The 21598-nt window shown below is 33.8% G+C and overlaps 1 protein-coding gene across 1 annotated transcript; it reads left to right on the plus strand.

Moving 5' to 3' along the window:
• Positions 1-6839: 6839 nt before the first annotated feature.
• On the plus strand, positions 6840-18822 carry LOC118051320 (cullin-associated NEDD8-dissociated protein 1). The gene is made up of 29 exons (XM_035061935.2): positions 6840-7123; positions 7588-7697; positions 7869-8038; positions 8605-8815; positions 8909-9074; positions 9468-9597; positions 9930-10044; positions 10148-10305; positions 10396-10519; positions 10780-10830; positions 10905-10987; positions 11544-11628; positions 11753-11854; positions 11959-12057; positions 12718-12828; positions 12909-12992; positions 13096-13236; positions 13408-13500; positions 13627-13748; positions 13849-14011; positions 14090-14329; positions 14445-14693; positions 14780-14956; positions 15065-15211; positions 15317-15433; positions 17181-17349; positions 17892-17969; positions 18052-18190; positions 18315-18822. The coding sequence occupies exons 2-29, from the start codon at positions 7662-7664 to the stop codon at positions 18409-18411; spliced, it is 3657 nt and encodes a 1218-aa protein (XP_034917826.1). The 5' UTR covers positions 6840-7123; positions 7588-7661; the 3' UTR covers positions 18412-18822.
• The last annotated feature ends 2776 nt before the right edge of the window (positions 18823-21598 follow it).

Below are 21598 nucleotides of genomic sequence, written 5' to 3' on the forward strand. Positions count from 1 at the left end.
GATCACAAGTCTAAGGATCACTTACACAACCATCATGTGAGCCTTTCCATAGACATAAGTGATTTCTCCATATGAAATTATCATACGAGTTAGTTTAATATACATGTCTTATGACAAACACTTAAATATTAGTTTTAAGTATCTCTTATACCTCAACTTATGAGAACAATTTTTTCCTTTTATAAAAAAAAAATATAATATGTATTAGTTTCTACAACTCTAATAAATGTCTAATATTTAAAAGAGCATCAACTAAGAATATTTTAAGAATAATGCTTTGATGCAATAAGAATCCCATAATTATAACAACTTTATAATTTTATTTGTAAAATATTTTTATCTCATGAACTTTATTTTTATTCTAGATTAATAAATCAAATATTAGATTCATTAATCTAATATTATATGAATATTGAAGATAAATTAAGCTTTTATTAATAATAAATATATATTTATATAAATATAAAAATGTCATATGTAACCAATCGATTGGGTACAAGAGATATTAAACTAACAAGGCAAAATAACAGATGAACTTTTACTTTTGAAACAAGACGTCAAGAGTGATTTAGGATTAAAGAGACTAGGAATAGGATGAGGTCGAGTCATCATTCCTTTTTGGCATCCTATTTCTCAAATCCCAGTTAACTATGTCAATCACATCACATCCAAGTTCCCAACAATATCCTACTTTGTTCACTTATAGCTAATGAAATAAAATAAAATAAAGATGGAATAAAAATCATCTATCAAATAAAAGATTTAATGGTTAACAACGAGTACAGGGGAACAAAATTGGATGGTTGAAAGTAGCATTTTTAGACCTGTTTATTTTTGCATTTCAAAAGTATTTTTGAAAAAAATTAATTATTTTTTTCTTTACTTCAATTTTTTTTGTATTTTTAGATTGTTTTGATATACTGATGTTAAAAATAATTTTTTTTTTAAAAAAATTATTTTAATGTATTTCTGAACAAAAAATACTTTGAAAAGCAACCACTACCATCCTCTAAAACACCCCGTAAACAATGAAAAACTTGAGGCAAAATGTTATAAGCCTATAAGTGATTGATTAAACACCATTTAAGCCTTCATATCCCCTTTTTTTAAGTCACAAAACTATTACACATTGTGCTTTTAAAAGTTCTTTTTAATAATAATAAAAAAAAGACTCATTTAACTTGATGAGTTTTAGTCCTTAAGAGGAGAATAAAAATGTTTCGCAATAAAAAATTTAGTTATTTATTTATGACATAATGTTTTTGCATCAAATTACAAAGTTTTTTTAAGTGCTTTAAACATATATATATATATATATATATATATATATAAACCCAACTTTTTAAAGAGAACTTTCCTTCATAAAAAACACTTTTTGAGTACATTAAATAATATACTAGTTAGGTGTCTCGTGTTACGCTGTGGGCTCATCTTTTATGTTTATAAAAAGTTTAGGTCCTCACTACGGCAAGATCCAATGTTATTTTAGGTCCTGTTCTATTCTTAATATTAATACTTTTAATTACAATAATGATAATAATATTTAGAATACAAATAATAATATTTATCATTTTTTTTGTTACTCAATTTTGGACCCCACGCGTTGGAGACAGTGTATACCTCTTTTGAACTGAGTGTGGGAGTTTAACTCGTGTTTGCTAGAAAATTGACAAAAGCAAGAAAGAAATTATTTTTTCGAAACCTTATTTGAGTTGTTTTCTACTCTCTTTATCCTTCCCCTTCGCTACCAAAATCGTCAGGTTTTCTTATATTGATCAGGAGTCTTAAAATGCTAAATTCATTTCTTCTTTATCTGGTCTTTAAGATTGGATAAATTCCTTAGAGTTTGCACTAAAAAAAACTGGTTCTGCTGCTGTCGCAATTTTTTGTTCCAACTTAGGCTCTGATTCTGGCTTGGTTTCGTACGATATTTGACCATCCTAGCTATATTCTGTCACTTATGACATGTTGTAAAATTGACCTACACCTTTATTGGGTCCTAGAGATCACCGTTCTTAGGGCAGACTCTAAGTCAGATTTGGATGCTCATCATTGTCAGATCAAGAACCTTTTTGACCAACTAGATTACTATCAGATTTCGTTCTCTAAAACGATTTTATCTCACTTTGACTCCTTCATCAAAGTTGTATTCTTAGACACATAGATAAATTTGGGCTTTTGAATTGCTTGATTTCGATATCAGAAGCTCAAGATATTCCCGTTGGAATATCTAACGTGAAAGTAGAGAATTTTGCCGTAAGAAGGATATTGACCCGAGTTTTGCACTAAAAACTCAATTTCTGTCACAAATTTTGTTGATTTATTCTAAGGTCATACTTTCAGTCATATTAGGATTCTCGACATTGTCAGTTTCTGAATTAGATTAGGAGATCCTTTTTTATCAACCAGATTACTACCAGATTTTATTCTATAAAACGATTTTATCTCACTTCGACTCCTCCATCAAAGTTGTAGTCTTGGACACGCAGATAAATTTGGGCTTTTGAATTGCTTGATTTTGATATCAGAAGCTTAAGATATTCCCGTTTGAATATCTAACGTGAAAGTAAAGATTTCTGCCACGAAAAGGATCCTGACCGAGTTTTGCACTAAAAACTCTATTTCCATCACAAATTTTGTAATTGGTATTCTTAGGTCATACTCTTAATTATATCAGGATGCTCGACATTGTTAGTTTCTGAATTACATCAAGAGACCTTTTTTGACCAACCAGATTACTGCTAGATTCTGTTCTTTAAAACAATTTTATCTCACTTTGAATCCTTCATCAAAGTTGTAGACCTGAATGTGTAGATAAATTTAGGATTTTGAATCATATGATTTCAATATCACAAGCTCAAGATATTCCCATTTGAATGTGAAAGTAGAGATTCCTGCCGCAAGAAAGGTTTAGCCCAAATTCGCGGGCCTGATTCGAAGGATTTGTTTTTTTTTTTACAAAGACCGAATTGAAAAGTGCTAAAATGAGGGATTTAATTAAAGAAGGATATTGAAAGCTGGAGAGGGGGGCTAGATCATCATAAATGATAGGATTTCTACCACACCGAATAAGGAAAATGAGACTTTGCAGCATGCACCCTTACCCATCTGATTTCTTTCCTTTTTTCTTTGCAAATTTCCTGCTGGTTTCCATGTTTGTTTTGCTGATTAGAGAGCTGCATACCATGTTTTTATTGCCTCATTTCAAAGAAAATAGTTGGTGCCTTATAGTCCCAGCTGTGGAAGGAAAGAAAGGAGATGTAGCACCCTTTGATCAATGGAAACTAACTGCTGAAATCAGAATAGAAATCAGAGTATTTCAATTTCCTTTTTTTGCATTTTTTTACTATAGATCAGCAGGGATTTGCATCCTAGAATTAATGCTTTGAATCTTTTCTAAATAGAGATATATTTAGACTATATACAAGCCCTTCTAATGACCTAGCGAGGAGAGGAAAAGAGCAGGAAAAACAAGAAAAGAAAGACAAGAAAAAAGCACAAGAGAGGTAAGCAGTAGAAAAAAAAATAGAGAACAAGGGAGTTTCTTTCTTTCATTCTTGCACTACTATGATGAGATTAGGAAGGCAGTAGAAGAGAAAGAAGACAAAAAAAAAATGAAAAAGAGAAGAGAAACCATAAACAAGCAGGGACTACTTGTCAGTCTTTGCTTTATTTTTCTACATATAAAATCTGTAGAAAAGGGAAGAAGAAAGAGCAGGAACCCATTGGAGAGAGAGTGATGAAGACGCAGAGGTAAGAAAAAACCAGAAAACAGACGCAAATACAGAGTGAGGGGAAAAGATTTCAAATAAACGAACATGGATCAACCATCACGCTTTCAACGTTGTTGTAATTTCTTCGCTTTTGTTCCCGGGTTTGTTTTCTCTTCACCTCTCACAGTATGCATTTTTCTGCTTTGTGTTTGCACTGTTCAAGTGCATTTTAATCCACTTGAACAGTAAAATGGCTCTCTTTCCATGCATTTTACTTTGTTCATTGAGAGGACCACGCCCCTTTTTTGTGTCCAGTTGGGTCACTTACTTGGGCAAGTGACCAGGTCGGACCTTTTGATTCTTTTTTTTTTTTTTGGAAAAAATAGAAGAAAGAAAAAGAGATTTATGATTTTTTTTTCCATATTTAGTTTAAGGTTTGAATTTTTTTTTTTTTTAAATATCAATCTCGTATTTAGAATACCCGATTTTTTAACACAATGCGGCAAATATACATATATATCAAAAAAAAAATTTCTTGTGTGTTGCATACGGCCCTAACATGTTTTGAATGTTTATATATATATAAAATATTTGAACTTTTAAAAATATGTTTTTCGCATGGATTTCTTAAACACAACAAAAATTATTTTCTTGCATTTCTGGATTTTATAACATGTTTGTAAAACTCCAAAGGGTGTTGGCCAATATTCTAAAAAATATAAAAATCTTATTTTGGGGAGAAATCATCTATTATTCATCATTAATGTTTGGATAAAGAAATCCCAAAAGATGAATATCCAAAATATTATTAGGAATAATTTTTTATTATTCGCTGTTTATATTTGGATAAAGAAACCCTCAGTGGTAAATATCCAAAATAATTTTCTAGGAATAATAAGTCATCACACATCCTTGAAAAAAGCCTTGATTATAATCGAGAATATTTCAATTTTTTACTCCACGGTTTACAAGCCGTGAGAGTATAAAACACTAAGGCAAAAATAGATTTTTAAAGCATCTTAGATTTCTAAATTTTTATCCCTTCTCCTTGTGATTTACGAGTTGTAAACTCTTGAAATAAGAGGAAAATGAGCTTTTAAAGCACATGAAACCTCCTTGGATTTCTATCTTAATAAATTTAGTTTGAATCAAATCTAGAAAAACTGATGGGATTAGAAAACACCAACACCATTGCAATTATAAAGCAAACCAAAGACCAAGTAGCTTACTTTAGGTAGGGCGTACTAGGGGTGATAATACCTTCCCTTTACGCAACCAGTCCCTTGTCTTAGAATCTCTAAAAGACCAGTTAGGGTTCCTAGTGACCAAATACTAGGTTGCAACTCCTTTACACAAAACAAAACAAAACAAAATGAAAAACATGAAATCAATCGAGGGTTGTCGCGACGCCATGAGGGTGCAATAATATTAATAATAATATCAAACTTATCTAGCCAAAATATCTCCAGTAATAATATATTTTTTTTTAAAAAAATATTAACAATGATAATTATTGTTACTTTTTTTTCTTTTCTACAGGGTCTGCCAATTTAGCCGCGCAGGTCTCTAAACCCAAGGGTATGAGAACAGACTTCGGCAACAAGGTCTGTACCCAGCGTGTGGGTCTACTAGGTAGGCACTTAGGGTTGCAGACCCTACCTCACGGGTGCACACCCTAGGCTCGCGAGTCTGTAACCTCGCTCACCCTAGGGTTGCAACCATGCGCAAGGGTCTACCCCTAGCCCCTAAGGCTGGGCAAACCTCACGCTAGGTGTTTATTCTTGGGGCCGTGGCCAAGTTCATGTTGCTAACCCCAACGCCCTGGCTTGGTAGCCCTAGAGCTAGGTGCCGCTAGCCTAAGCTAATTAATTATAATTAATTAATACTTTTAATTACAATAAAGATTACAATATTTAGAATACAAATAATAATATCTTATCATATTAATGATAATATTAAACTTATTTGACCAAAGTTTATACAATAATTTTTTTTTCATAATTTGTCTTAATAAAAATAATGATAATGATAATGATAATGATAATTATACATACATACATACATACATATATATATATATATATATATATATATAGTTTTCAATTTTCTTCTATTCTTAATATTAATACTTTAAATTATAGTAATGATAATAATATTTATCATATTAATAATAATGTCAAACTTTCCTGGCCAAAGTTTCTACAATAATAATTTTTTTGAAAAAATTATTAACAATAATAACAATGATAATTGTTATAATATATATATTTTTTTTCTTCTCTGTAGGGTCTACTAATTCAGTCGCGCGGGTCTCTGAACCCAAGGGCCGTGAGAATAGACTTTGGCAGCCAAGTCTGCACCCAACGCGAGAGTTTGTTGTCCAAGTGCTCGGGGCTGCAGACCCTACCTTGCGGGTCTACAGACCTAGGCTCGCGGGTTAAAGCCAAGCGTGTGGGTTTGCCCCTAGCGCCTAAGGCTGGGCAAACCCCACACTAGGTGGCTACAATGTGGGGCACGGGCACATGCCCGTGGCTTTCCCAACGTTCAAGTCTGGCAGCCCAAATGCCAGGTGTCCGCAGCTTTAGGGGGCGTGCCTCTGGCTAGGCGCTTGGGGCCTACAGGCTGCAGCTTCACTATGCCCCCTCCAAACAGTCCAATTTACAGTAAAAGCACTCACAATATACAATATCTATTGCTACATAAAACATCGATCCTTTTTAGTTATAGTTAATTTTAGTTTGTAATTAAATAATAAAATAATTAATAATCTACATCCATGAATTTTTTTTTTTGATAATTTTGGCAGATGTAAGAATACTGATAAATTTCATCTGTGCACAACTGACATTTCAATTTCTTTTTTATTACAATAATATTTAGGTTTTTAATTTTAAAATGTGTTTGGTGAAAATTGTTATAAAATATATTTTTATAGGTAAAATAAATAAATAAAAGTTATTTTAGCCTTTTGTAAGATTACGTAAAATAAATATAAATTTTTTAGCTAATAAAATGATTTTTTCTCTATAATTAAGTGTAATTAATTTTTATCACGCACTCAAGCATGCTTAATCCCTAATCATCGTCAAACCTCAACCTAAATGCAATCATGAGTGTGTGACCATAGGAAGGAGAAGTGAACCTGCCTTCACTCACACATTCCCAAATTCCCTCTGGGCCGTGGACTCTGCAGTCCACAGAGAGGTTTTTAGCCCACGATTGGAGGCGATGAAGAGGCACTCACTCGCACGGTCACTCCTTCACTGAAAACACAAGAGCATCATCATCATAAAAAAAGAAAAGCACAGATCAATTTCAAAATCAAAACGTTCTCTTCTAATCTCTCTCCCTCCCTCTTCCGGAAACTCATCTACTCGGTCACAATAAGTTTCGAGTTTTTCTTATCTTGGGTATATTTTATTTTCTGCTCTACAATTTGCTTTTGATTTCAGTGCAGGTTGGGGTCAGTCTCAGTTTCTAGGGTTTTTTTTTTTTTTTTTATTGTATCACACTTAACTGATTAGGGTTTCTGCTGTTAATGCAATGAAGTCATACAAAATATTTGTTTTTAACTGCTTAGGTTAGGGTTTTGCTTACCAGCGTGCCACATTGTTCCCTTTCTCCTGGGTTTTTTTAGATACTTGCCCTTTTAATATTGTAAATTTGATTTTTTTTTTCTGGTTAAATTATGCTGGATAATGGAATAAAGACATTGCGTGATTAATGGGTTTCATTTTGTTTTTTAAGAAATTAAGTGATTGTTTTGACTTAATTATTAGCTCCTTTTCTTTTGTGTTCTTTGACATCAAATTTACTGCAGGGTGGTTATGCAATTACTTTATCTTTTGCTTTTTTGTTTTGTTGTTGTGCTTAGGTTGTGATATTACAGAATATTGGCATTAAGTGTGATCCTAATTAGCAGAGTGTTGGTCATATAGTTTCACGAAGATGACGAATTTACAAATGACGGGTATTCTGGAGAAGGTATGGTTTTTATTTTATTCGGTATTTGAGTTGATCAACTGTGTGGTTGAAGGGCTGGTTTTGCAAATTCTGTGTGATGGTTCATTTGGATCTTTCAGTTGGTGAAAGTTAATTGAATTTATTTTGGGTGTTCTAGCAGTTATATTTTGATTTGTTTGGCTTTTCTTGCAGATGACGGGTAAGGATAAAGATTACAGATACATGGCAACGTCTGATTTGTTGAATGAGTTAAACAAGGAAGGTTTTAAAGCCGATGCTGATTTGGAGATAAAGTTATCAAATATTGTTCTACAGCAACTCGATGATGCAGCTGGTGATGTTTCTGGATTGGCTGTGAAGTGGTATGGCTCTCTCTGCAATTGCTATAAACATCATGACATTTGTGTATTTTGTGTTGGCTGAATTCATCCAAAAATATTTAGATAGATATATTTCACTCCTATCATTATATTTCCACATATTAAGACTTTGGTCCTTGTGTATTGTATAATCTTTAGTGTTTAGACTAGACATGATAGTGCATACTCTTTGCTAATTAATGTATATGTGTACTTTAGCATTTGAAATATGTGACAATATTGATTTAGCATTTAAGAGTTACTATTTAAAATTTCCAACTTGGACAAAATTATGGGGTCTTGTGTCAATAGTGTTGGGAAGTCACCTTGGGAACCTCTTTTCCTGTTTCTGTATTTTGTTTTGAGTCTTGCTTTCTCTTCATTTATGCAACATGGACACTGTAGCTTCTGAGTAACTCAACTAGTCATGGTTGTTGTCATCTGGATGCCCCATATGCGATGTTTATTTAAGTATGAACAGCAAGAGGGAAAAGAAGATGAAAGAGATGCCAAGTAACAGTGTTGCTGCAATCTTGATTTTTATGTTTTTCATTAATGTGCTGTTGCAGTCTTGCTCCCTTGGTGAAGAAGGTCAGCGAGGCTCGAGTTGTGGAGATGACTAATAAACTATGTGAAAAATTGCTACATGGTAAAGATCAGCATCGTGACATTGCAAGCATTGCTTTGAAGACTATTGTATCTGAAGTCACAGCAATATCTCTGGCTCAATCTATTCTTGTCACTCTATCTCCACAGTTGATAAAAGGAATAACAAGCCCTGTGAGTTCGAAGTACCATGTGTCAAGGTCTTGTCATTTGGAAGTTTCATCTCCTCTTCTCAATAACTTATTTGTACATTCTTTTCTGTCACAGGGATTGAACACGGAGATAAAATGTGAATGTCTTGATATTTTGTGTGATGTTCTTCATAAATTTGGAAATTTGGTGGCAGATGATCATGAGGTGCTTTTAAATGCGCTTTTGTCCCAATTGAATTCCAATCAAGCCACCATTAGAAAGAAGACTGTTTCATGCATTGGTAAGACTGAGTAGATATTTGTTATGATCTCCCTTGTGATACCATTGTTTTGATTTAATTGTAGATACACTTGATTCACTCTTGAGCGAAACAAAAAGGTTTATGCTCTGGATTTTGAACCAAAATATCAGAACAGTTGGTAATTTGGCTAGTTTCCAACTATGATGCATGACCACATTTAAATGTACTTGAGAAGGGTTTTTTTTTTTCCAATGCTAATCTTCATTTTGATAAGTTGTTTTACTTGAAATTAAGGTGATATATTCCTTCAAACCTGCTGTCTTTATGGTTTTTCCTTAATTTTTGCTAATTCACAACTTTGATAAATTTAATTTCATAACTATCCACTCAATAGATTGTTGATCTGGCTTAAAATTATCCTTTGGTCTTCAGCATCTCTTGCTTCAAGCTTGTCGGATGATTTATTGGGGAAGGCAACAGTTGAGGTAGTTCGGAAATTGAGAAGTAAGGGTGCAAAACCTGAGATGATCCGAACAAACATTCAAATGATTGGTTCCTTAAGGTAAAGCTATACTGTGTGTGTTTATCATATAGTGCTTTCACTTTCCTGTGCTCACTTTTAAAGAAGATTGTGATAAATAAGGAGAAAAAGTTAAACTTTGTGCCGATGAGGGTAAACAATTGGCACTACAATGTGTGAGCCAGTCTAATAACGAGATTTGTACTCTGAATGTGTGGATTCTGGCATGCTTATATCCATGTGTAGAATTGGATCTTTGGATGTAGCAAAGGTTTCTTTGGTCAGCTTTAGATTACACCTGATCCACTATTACTCATCCTAACAAGCTAAAACTTTTCTATCCTTACAAATTGTGTGGTGTTTTGGTGTTTAAGCCGTGCTGTGGGATATCGATTTGGACCCCATCTTGGAGACACTGTGCCAGTGCTAATTAATTACTGCACAAGTGCATCAGAGAATGATGAGGAGCTTCGTGAATATAGCTTGCAGGTGCTGTATATATCCCCATCCTTTCTGTTACTTTTATGGTTCTAATCATGTGCTTGTCTTTTGATCATTACTTCTGGTTGTATCCTCTAAATTTTGGCTGCAGGCTTTAGAAAGTTTTCTCCTTAGATGCCCCAGAGACATATATTCTTACTGTCATGAAATTCTTCATCTTACTCTGGAGTACCTAAGTTATGATCCAAACTTCACTGATAACATGGAAGAAGATACTGATGATGAGAGTCTTGAGGAGGAGGAGGAGGAGTATGTTTTAAAAAATGCATACCTGTAGCTCATATCAATGTACTTCTTGATTTTGTTATTTATCTTGTCAATCCCTTTGCTGTTCTGTAGTGAGAGTGCAAATGAATATACTGATGATGAAGATGCCAGCTGGAAAGTTCGAAGGGCAGCTGCTAAATGCTTAGCTGCATTGATTGTTTCTCGTCCTGAGGTGCTTGCAAATCTATATGAGGAGGTATGCTGCAATAATTTGGGCACATGTAAAGTGATTTCTTAATATGGTCCAGTTTGAGCCTGCTTGAAGTTTTGGTTGGCTGGTTTGTGTTTGAATTTGAATTCAAGCTTTTAGGTGGGTGACATGAATGATGTTTTTTCAATTTTTGACATGTGATACACTCTGCTTTTGTTTGTTGAAGAAAATGGTTTATAACTTCTTCATTCAATCTTGGCTTTCTAAACATCATCGTATTAAACATTCATTTTTCTTTTGTGCAGGCCTGTCCTCAGTTGATTGATAGATTTAAAGAAAGGGAAGAAAATGTCAAGGTAAGCCTTGATCTTTCAATTGCAGAAATTTAGGTACTGCATTTGAGAGCTCATCCGATTTTGTTGTGATGCAGATGGATGTGTTCAATACATTCATTGAGTTACTACGTCAAACTGGAAATGTTACAAAAGGGCAGATTGACATGGATGAATCAAGGCAGGTTTCTGTATCTGTGAAAAAAATTAACTTGTGTTAACATTATTCATTTGAATTTCACCTGCTAAATGTTTTTGTATTTTCTTTCACTGTATATTTTCTTTTTGTCTACCTTGTGTTTCTCCTCTTATTTGAATAATGCCTGGTTTTGAAACATTTTAAGAACAGAGACATTGCTTTTAAATCAACTTTAAGAGTGTCATTGACATTAATGGGTATACTGATAACCAGAGCCCTACTCTGTCACTATTACTTGAGACTGGTTTGTCAAAGCTAGCTCCTTCAATGCTGAGATTCTTTATCTACCTTTCTTTTTCTTAAGCCTAATAAATGGTGTTACCCTGCATCATCCAAAAGGGACAAAATCATTTCAGATAAATCACCGTGCAAAACAAGTTGTCAAAGTGTTAACATGATTTCTTTGGCCTGCATGATGGGCATGCTTTGGATTTAGATGATAAAATAGGGTTCACAAAATTACTGTCTGCAATTGGTTTGTTGCTTCAGGAGTGTGGTCTCCCAGTGAATTGATTTTGCAAGTGTAATTGTTATGCAGCCCAAGATGGTTACTGAAGCAAGAAGTGCCAAAGATTGTCAAATCTATAAACAGGCAATTGCGTGAGAAATCTATCAAGACCAAGGTAACCGCTGATATGTGTCGAGGATTAAGAGTTGCATGCTCAAAAAACTGCATGCCATCTCATAGATAAATCATGCCACACCTTACAAAAACAAATGAAATGCATTACCTTTGTCTGCCTACAGGTTGGTGCATTTTCAGTTCTGAAAGAACTTGTGGTTGTCTTGCCAGACTGCCTTGCAGAACACATTGGGTCACTAATTCCAGGAATTGAGAAGGCATTAAATGTATGTGAATTTTGCCTCAAGTCAGATGTGTCATTGGTGCTTAATTTTCTGCATTACACTGTTCATCCTTATTGATGCAAATTTTCCCGTGCAATATTTCTCAGGACAAATCTTCAACCTCAAATTTGAAGATTGAGGCTCTTATATTTACAAGATTGGTGTTGGCTTCACACTCACCCTCTGTTTTCCACCTTTATATCAAGGTAATCAGTGGTTTTATTCTGGAATCGATTCCTCTTATTGTACTGTTATTAATAGTGAAGTATTCTTTAGTTCATATTTAATTTGTTTTTTCCTTGCATTTTCTCTCATGCAATGCTCTATTGGCCATAAATTTAAAATGTCAAGAAAATATGTTCAGCCATTCTTTTTTTTTTTTTTTTTTTTTAAATTATGTATCATTGCTTGAGGATATATGATATTTTGTTAAGTGGTTAAGCTCTGGAAAACCTTTGTTGGCAATGCTATGTTGTGAAGATTTTTACTTTCTTCTTTTAATAGGATTCATTGGGTAATGGTTGGTCCCCCTGAAAATGACAACATGATTAGGATTGATGTAATAATTCATCATCTTCAAGATGGGTTTTAATTATTAAGGAAATTGAGGTTTTTCATCCCCCCCCCTATTTTTAATAAAAAAAAAAAGTTTTGTCATGCTATTTCCTTGATCCCTTATTTATTACTGCCCCTTGGTCTGCGTTGTGAATGCATTTACAATTTTTTTTTATACATTACTGTTTGTACTCCTTTGAACTGGTAACTTCTTTCCTGTGTCGTGATTATTTTCAATTATGAATGGAACAGCAGTCATGACTCCTGAGCAGTAATACATATACTGGGATTTATACTGCTTGTTATTGCAGGCCCTTTCTAGTCCTGTTTTGTCTGCTGTTGGTGAGAGATACTACAAGGTCACAGCAGAGGCATTAAGAGTCTGTGGGGAACTTGTTCGCGTTGTCCGTCCCAATATCCAGGTTAGATTGTTTATATACTCTGTTGTCATTCAAGATTTTGTTAGACCATTTCTGATAATTTAATTGGTGTTCTGATGTAGGGCTTTGGTTTTGACTTCAGACCTTATGTCCATCCAATATATAATGCCATAATGTCACGTTTGACCAACCAAGATCAAGACCAGGTCTGTAGAGTAACTAGAGTTGATTCTATAGTTTTTCTCATGCCGAAAATCATTTTATCTTTTCTGAATTTTTTTTCTAATGCGGCATATTTCTTCTATCCAGGAGGTCAAGGAGTGTGCCATTTCTTGCATGGGGCTTGTCATTTCAACATTTGGTGATAACCTCAAAGCAGAATTACCTGTGTGTCTCCCTGTACTTGTTGATCGTATGGGGAATGAGATAACACGACTTACTGCTGTGAAGGTCAGTGTTATGTAAATTGCTATATGGATGTTAATAGTCCTTGGGTTGTTTTTGCACCAATTATGTGTTGTGGTGACAATTTAGTTAGGCTTTCTCATCTGAAGTTATTATGTATTTCCTTGATCACTAAGATGCATGAGTATGGAAGCCATTTTGAATTTCTGAATCCAGGCTTTTGCTGTAATTGCTGCTTCTCCTCTTCTGATTGATCTTTCGTGTGTCCTGGAGAATGTGATTGCAGAGCTGACTGCATTCCTACGCAAGGTATGAAAGTTGGTTTACTTCAGAAAATGCGTACTAATATGTTGGACTATGATTTGTAGATAGGCTAATGTGCGTTTGAGTGTTGTGTATAAATTCTGAATTCTGCTTTGTTGTTTGGGAACATAGGCTAATCGGGCTTTAAGGCAGGCAACTTTGGGGACACTGAATTCTCTAATTGTAGCTTATGGTGATCAAATTGGTTCATCTGCTTATGAAGTTATTATCGTGGAACTTTCAACTCTGATTAGGTTTTCCACGCCTTTTGATGTTATGCTTTTGAGTGAGGAATGGTTGTTGGCTGTGATTACATCTGAAAATGCTAATTCTCTTGTTTTTCCATTGTCTCAGTGATTCAGATTTGCACATGGCAGCTCTTGCCCTGGAACTTTGCTGCACCTTGATGGCTGACAGGAAATCGAGCCCAAATGTTGGTTTGGCTGTTAGAAATAAAGTTCTTCCTCAGGCACTAACATTAATTAAAAGCCCATTGCTACAGGGTCAAGCCCTTTTGGTAACACTCTCATCCAATACCAAACATTGTGGTCTGGATCAATGCCTGTTTTAAATTTTTCCTGCTTGATATTTGCAGGCTTTACGAAACTTTTTTGCTGCTTTAGTCCACTCCGCAAATACAAGTTTTGACACTTTACTGGACTCGCTTCTTTCACGTGCTAAGCCATCTCCACAGTCAGGAGGTGTTGCAAAACAGGCTTTGCATTCAATAGCCCAATGCGTGGCTGTTCTCTGCCTTGCCGCAGGTGACAAAGAATGTTCATCTACTGTGGACATGCTTACTGATATTCTCAAAGATGACAGTAGTACCAATTCAGTAAGTTTGGCACACAAGTAAAATTTTGTAACAAGAATGCTCTTTGCATTGATGATACCCTTTTCCATGACAATAGTTGAATTGTGCATTTCATAACTGTGATTTTCTTTTTTAGGCGAAGCAGCACCTTGCACTATTATGCCTGGGAGAAATTGGGAGAAGGAAAGATCTAAGCATGCATGCAAATATAGAAACCATTATTATTGAGTCCTTCCAATCCCCTTTTGAAGAAATAAAGTCTGCTGCTTCTTATGCTCTTGGTAATATTGCTGTTGGTAATCTTTCCAAGTACCTACCCTTTATCTTGGACCAGATTGACAATCAACAGAAGAAACAATATCTCCTGCTTCATTCTCTGAAGGAGGTTTGTTTTTTTATTCTTAAATCTACTTCAAACTGAAGGTTATTTTTAAAATATATGTATCCTTCTCTAACCTCCTGAGTATGCAGGTTATAGTAAGACAATCAGTAGATAAAGCAGAGTTCCAGGATTCCAGTGTTGAGAAGATACTTAAATTACTATTTAATCACTGTGAAAGTGATGAAGAGGGTGTTCGGAATGTTGTAGCTGAGTGCCTTGGTAAAATTGCACTTATTGAACCTGCAAAGCTCGTTCCTGCGCTTAAGGTTTCTAATCATCAAATCAAATGGCATTCAGAGTTTCATTTAAGTTTGTTCTTAGTTTTTGTGGCTCCAAAGGCTTGTGTTTTACTTTAAATTCTAAATTCCTTATAGGTGAGAACAACGAGCTCAGCTGCCTTCACCAGAGCAACAGTGGTAATTGCTGTAAAATACTCAATAGTTGAGCGGCCAGAGAAGATTGACGAGATTATATACCCGGAAATCTCATCGTTTCTTATGCTTATCAAGGATCATGACCGGGTAAGTTGCAGATATATATTTGCTCTGATGAATAAACAGAGTGTTTGCTTGTAGTGGCCTGCTTGGTTTTTGAACCTGATGGTTATTCTTAAATATGACATGCAGCATGTTAGGCGTGCAGCTGTCTTGGCCTTAAGCACATTCGCTCACAATAAGCCTAACCTTATCAAGGGACTCCTTCCTGAATTATTGCCACTTCTCTATGATCAAACAATTGTTAAGGTAATTGAAAAGTTGGCCTTTTCTGAGCTAATGATGCAACTTCCATATGCTGCTTATCTAAATACAGTGCAAGTAGGGGATTATTGCTTGAACTTTTTAACTTGTCCTGTCTTTTACAATGTTATCTCTTTATCCCATTGATTTATATATGCTTTGGCATAGTGCTGAGAAGTCATGCACTACTTATGATTTCAGTGCTCTGGTAATCTTATAATTCTTATTTGTTTTTAATCTTTTTCTTCTAATTTATATATTTCACTGCTGAGGGTTTGCATCAGTTAGACTTTGTGTTGAAAATTTGAAATAGTTATTTGAATCCATCTCTATAATGTCCATGCTGGCAGCATGTGTGAGCTGAATCATTGTTTTACTTGAAAGAAAGGCATTTTGCATTCAGCCTAGGATTATACATACTAGGTTGCGTGATAAATATTGACTCCATTGTACTTTCATATAATAGTAGATTGAGATGAACTCAGATCAGGTAATAAGGACATATATTCTCTTGTAACTCCATTGTACTTCCATAGGATGATTGATTGAGATGAACTTAGATCAGCTAAATGGCATATATTCTTGAGTCCTAGAAATATTGATTTTAGGTGTGCTTAGTTATTCAAGTTACAATAAATATATTTTAAGGAGCTTAAACATACTGCATCATAACTGCAAGATAATGCTTGTTAAAAAAAGATTTGGTTGTTTTTGGTTATTGCATCATAACTGCAAGATAATGCTTGTTAAAAAAAGATTTGGTTGTTTGATTCCTAACAGCTTAAGCTATTATAATAATATGATGATTATATTAATGATGAATGAAAGATAACCAAAAACAATAAAAAAGCAGAAGTGGATAAAAGCTTGAGGCAATATATATGTTGCTATCAATGAGAAACAACAAATAAGGGGATGCAAAAGTCAATTGACCTTTCAGGATGAAAGGATTCTCTGTTGCTAGGGCAGGTTATGCTGTTCTATCCATTTCTCCAATTATAGAAGGCTTGAACTGATGGAATTGTCCTTGAAGTCATTTTTTGTGCTTTTGTGCAGAATGAATGACAACCGGGCTTTATAATTAAATGGATTGTATCAAAAAATTGTTAATGCATTTCCATTGTTATCCTTTGTGTTCCCTGTTTCTTGCTTTTTATACTTTGTTTTGTGGATGCCTGGCTATTTTCTTTACTTTATTAACAACAATTGAGCCGTGCTGTAACCCCCCAGCTTCAACAATTGAGTTTTTTGTGAGTTCTGCAGCCGAGTTTTAAAATAATGGTGGCTGTGTGAGACTTTCAAGGGCCCATTATATTGCATCCCACTTTTCTTATGAGGTGTAGCATTTTGGACGTGTTGCTGCTGTAATAGCTGTTATATCACATGCTATGATGTGGCTGTTGCATCGCATAACAATGTAGCTGTTAGACTTACAAATGTCATTAGCTCGTATGTTTTTGCAACACATTGTTGAAATCTCATAGTTTGTGCTGTGTACATTGAATGTTTTTACATTATTAGATTTTTCAATATGCAAGATTATTTGGGTTTCTAACAATTTGCATTTGATTGTAACTGCTATTTAAAAAACATAATGTTTCTGTTAATTGGGTTTCCTTATTAGATGTTGAAGTTATATTCTCCAATGTTTATGTTATTTTGTCTTCCTGTTGGTCTTGCTTGCATTTTTGTACAGTATCACCCATATTATATCCTTGCAGGATTTTCTGATTTTAAATCTTGCTTACTGCAGCAAGAATTGATACGAACTGTAGATCTTGGGCCTTTCAAGCATATTGTGGATGATGGCCTTGAGTTGAGGAAAGCAGCTTTTGAATGTGTAGACACATTGCTGGATGGTTGTCTTGATCAAGTGAACCCTTCATCTTTCATTGTTCCTTACCTCAAATCAGGCCTGGATGGTCGTATTCAATATCCTTCTCACCAAGCGCAATTATTGTTTAGTTATTTAAATTTGTGACTCATTCAGTTTGGTTTTTATGCATGAAAGTGATGTCGAGGGATGCAACCTAGCAAAAAGAAATCTAGGAATTAAGAGACAAATGAATTAATTACTAAATCTCTCTCTTTAGCTGGATCATTGGATGACAACATTTCAAACATGTTTAGGGTTTTTTCTAACCAGGAAAAGAAACATTCAGTTTGCAATATCCATTTGCATTATAGCTAAGGATAAAATCCATATATGAAATTTCTTTTTCCAAAATACTACTTTTGAGAAGAATACTACACCTTCATTTCTTTATTTTTCTAACTATCCTTCAATAGGATTGTTTCTTTGGTTGTTCATCATTATGATGGCTAGATTAATTTCAAATCATTATTCAATAATCAATAGCTAGATCTAGTTAGCTAATGGCATCTATGAAGATTGGAGTATAAAATGATTGTTATTGTTGATGTTATCAACTGTTGGCTGACTTGTCTATTTTGGATGTTCCAGATCATTACGATGTTAAAATGCCGTGTCATCTTATCCTCTCAAAATTGGCCGATAAGTGTCCATCTGCTGTATTGGCAGGTCAGTGAGTTAATCATCCGACTTTAGTCTGCTGGGTTTCTTTGTGCTACAGATTTTCTGATCTCTTTATTTCGCACTTCAGTGTTGGACTCATTGGTGGAGCCCCTCCAAAAAACTGTCAATTTTAAGCCTAAGCTAGATGCTGTAAAGCAAGAAGTGGATCGTAATGAAGACATGATTCGCAGTGCTCTTCGAGCAATCGCATCCTTGAATCGAACAAGGTTTATAAATTTTATACTGAATAAATTTCATGTTTTTATTTCTGGCATAATAATGGAAACACAAAATGAGCTGAATGACATACTGCCTTTTGTTGGTGCATGATCATTGTTTTTTCTTTTTCAGTGGAGGAGATTGCAGCCTTAAATTCAAAAACCTTATGAGTGAAATTTCAAAATCTCCAACCCTTTGGGACAAGTATTATTCCATCCGAAATGAGTGAACATGTTGATTCCTTGCTATCCAGTGGTTTGTATTGAAGCTCACGCGGGGGGATGAGAAAATGTTTGATGCCTGCAGTCCAAGCTCTTATGGGGTTAAATGAAGATGACGAAGTTATAGGTGAGTTGGATGTATAATGGAGGTTACAAATCCGAGGTTTTGTAGGATATTGGTCGAGGCACATTTTCGAGACCCCAGCATACCAAAAAAAAAGAAAGAAGAAAAACTGTAATGGATTTTTTTAATGTATAGGGTGTCAAATTAGTTCTTCCCTCGTCTTTAAAATTAGCCCAACCTTGAGGGTCAGAAATGAATGAAAATGTTGTCTTTTCCCATTTGAAGCCAGTGAGGGGGTGCACAATTAGTTGTACTTGGCAAGTGATATGGTTGATAGAATCTGGATTAAATCTTTGAGATGGAGGCTTGACCCTTTTTGCCTCGGTAATCTTTGATTGAGGAAAAAAAAAAATTAGGAATTTTTACTAATAACACTAGGTTGTAGTAAAATTTCTTTTGAGCAAAAAAATGTCTAGGCATTGGTAATGTGTTCTCTTAAAAAAATTGATTTTAATTTAATACTAAGCTGGAAAAATATTTGATTTATTTTGTTTAATTTAGGTTGATTTATAAAACTTGTGGTAATAATCTTGAAAATAAAAATTGAAAAACTTAATTTTAAATTAATTCAATTTAATATTAAAGGATAAAATAGATGATAATAATATTTTAATTAAAAAATAAAGTGAACTTGAATCGATTAAACAGACTCGTGATGAAAGTTATGCATTGGATCTGATCTTTAGAAGGAACAACACAAATGTATGGACCTTTAAGCTTAGGCGCATGGACTTTTAAGCTTAGGCCTGCATATTGGGGTTTTTTTTTTTCCTCTCATTTAAAGGTGCGGGAAATCTATTGTATGTTTTTTTGTTCTCTTAAAATATAAAGACAACGCATTGCTTGTTAATATAGACGAAGCGTCATCTCCTAACTCAAATTTAAGCTGCCATTGTGGTTTTTAACTCACAGGACCAAATTTTTAAGGAATCAAGCCTGCCCTTGGAATAAGTTTGGGATACATTAAAGAAAAAAGGGAAGGGGTGATTTATTAGCTATTAGTAAGCAAATTTGATTTAAGTTGTGTTTTATTTGTGTTAGTAATGGTGTGGAAAATGATTTTGAAGGAGTGACATTGTTTCACTTTTTATGTAATGGTGATGAATTTAAAAGTTTTAAGAATTCAATTCAGTTGGAGAATTGTTGAACTAAAGATAAAAATTGATTGTGTTGTGTGTATGACATGTTTGTATGAAAATGAATATTTTGGTATCTATTTTAGAACCAGAAACGGTCTAGCTATTTTGAGAAACGACTAGACCAATTTAAATAAATGATCGGACCGTTTCTCAAAACTGTTAAATTATTTTACTATGTTGCTTAATTGAGAGAGTTAAAGTTATTTTATATTTTAATTGGCATGAAGATTGTGTCAAGAGATGTTGTACAACCTAATTAGAATATAAAGTGAATGGGGTAACAATAAAAACTTGATAGGATGATTATGCATGATTTCAAAATTTCATTAAGAAAAGTTCTTAATAAAGAACCTAAAAGTAAAGTTACAAGACTAATGTGTTTATTCATGTTTTGGTATTGAAATGAAAATTTAGAATTAAGAAATGTTAATATAACAAAAAGTTAAATGATGTGAAGCTCTTGGTGATAATCATAAATCTCTCTTTTGAATGTTATTATGATTAAGTTGGGAACTACATAATCTAAAAGAGGGTGGTTTAACCTATGATATGAAATGTGTCTTGAAAGAAAAGTTATTATATCAAAATGTAAAAATGATTTTTGAATTTATAAATAGTAGTGTTAATCAATGGGTAAATTGATTTACAGGGGATGCTTTAACAGTTAGGCCACCGACTCGAGCCGAAGTGGGGACTTGTAACACTTATAACTTGTTAAAGTATTGTATTTTTAATATTACTAGAATTTACCCATTTATCTTCGTATCGATATGTGAAACAAATGAACAAATGAATAATGGTGGGTAATAAAAAATAAAGATGAACAACCTGATTAGCTACTTCTATAAATGGAGGATAATAATGTCAAGAGATTCTTGACATCGACATTACCGATGGGCAAATTAAAGTATCTAAAAGGACTTAATTAACTACTTTGGGTTTAAATAAATAATGATATTGATGGATTACATTGATATTGATATTACATGGAACTCGATTAGCTACTCCTATAAATGGAGGATAATGATGTCAAGGGATTCTTAACATCGGCATTACCGATGGACAAATTAAAGTATCCAAAAGGACTTGATTAATTACTCCGAGTTTAGGTAGCTAATGATATTGATGGATTACATTGATATCGACATTACATGAAACTTGATTAACTACTCTTAGAAATGGAGGTTAATGATGTCATGGGATTCTTGACACCATCATTTTTTGATGAATAAATTAAAGTATTTAAAAGGACTTGATTAGTGACTCCGAGTTTGGATAACTAATGATATTGATGGATTTCATTGATGTTGACATTACTTTGATTCTGATTAGTTGATCAAGGGTTGGGAAGGCTAATGATGCTAATGAGATTTATTAAGATTATCATAACCCCCCCTCCAATGGATTTGAGAGAGCTACTCATGAGAATTAGGGAAAGCTAATGACATCAAGAGGACGCTTTGATATCGGTATATTTATAAAATATGAGTTAGCTATCTAAGGAAAGAAAGTAGATGATACTAGTAACTTGACATTAGGATACTCTTTGTAAATTGTTCTTAAAGTGTCGGGTGGAAACAAGAAAAAAGGATATAGTGATATTTTCCAATGTAATAGTTATTATTTATAGTTATTTCATTACTTATAATGACTTGTACTTTTCAGGGCCACCTCATTTACATTAGGAGTAGTCCTTATCCTATTTTACTTTTGTGATCATAGATTAGGTATAATATGCCTAAATTTTGAATTGAATGTATTTTCACTTAATTTTGTAATAACAATACTAAATTTCTAAAATTTGATGCATAGATACAAATGAATCTCTCTATGATGATATATTTATGACTTAATATGCATATGCTTTGTTTTTATTTTTCTTATATTGCATAATTATTTGTGAGCATATTCCATAGGACTTCGGTGATATAA

The sequence above is a fragment of the Populus alba genome, chromosome 3 (genome assembly GCF_005239225.2).
Source record: "Populus alba chromosome 3, ASM523922v2, whole genome shotgun sequence".
NCBI lineage: Eukaryota > Viridiplantae > Streptophyta > Magnoliopsida > Malpighiales > Salicaceae > Populus > Populus alba.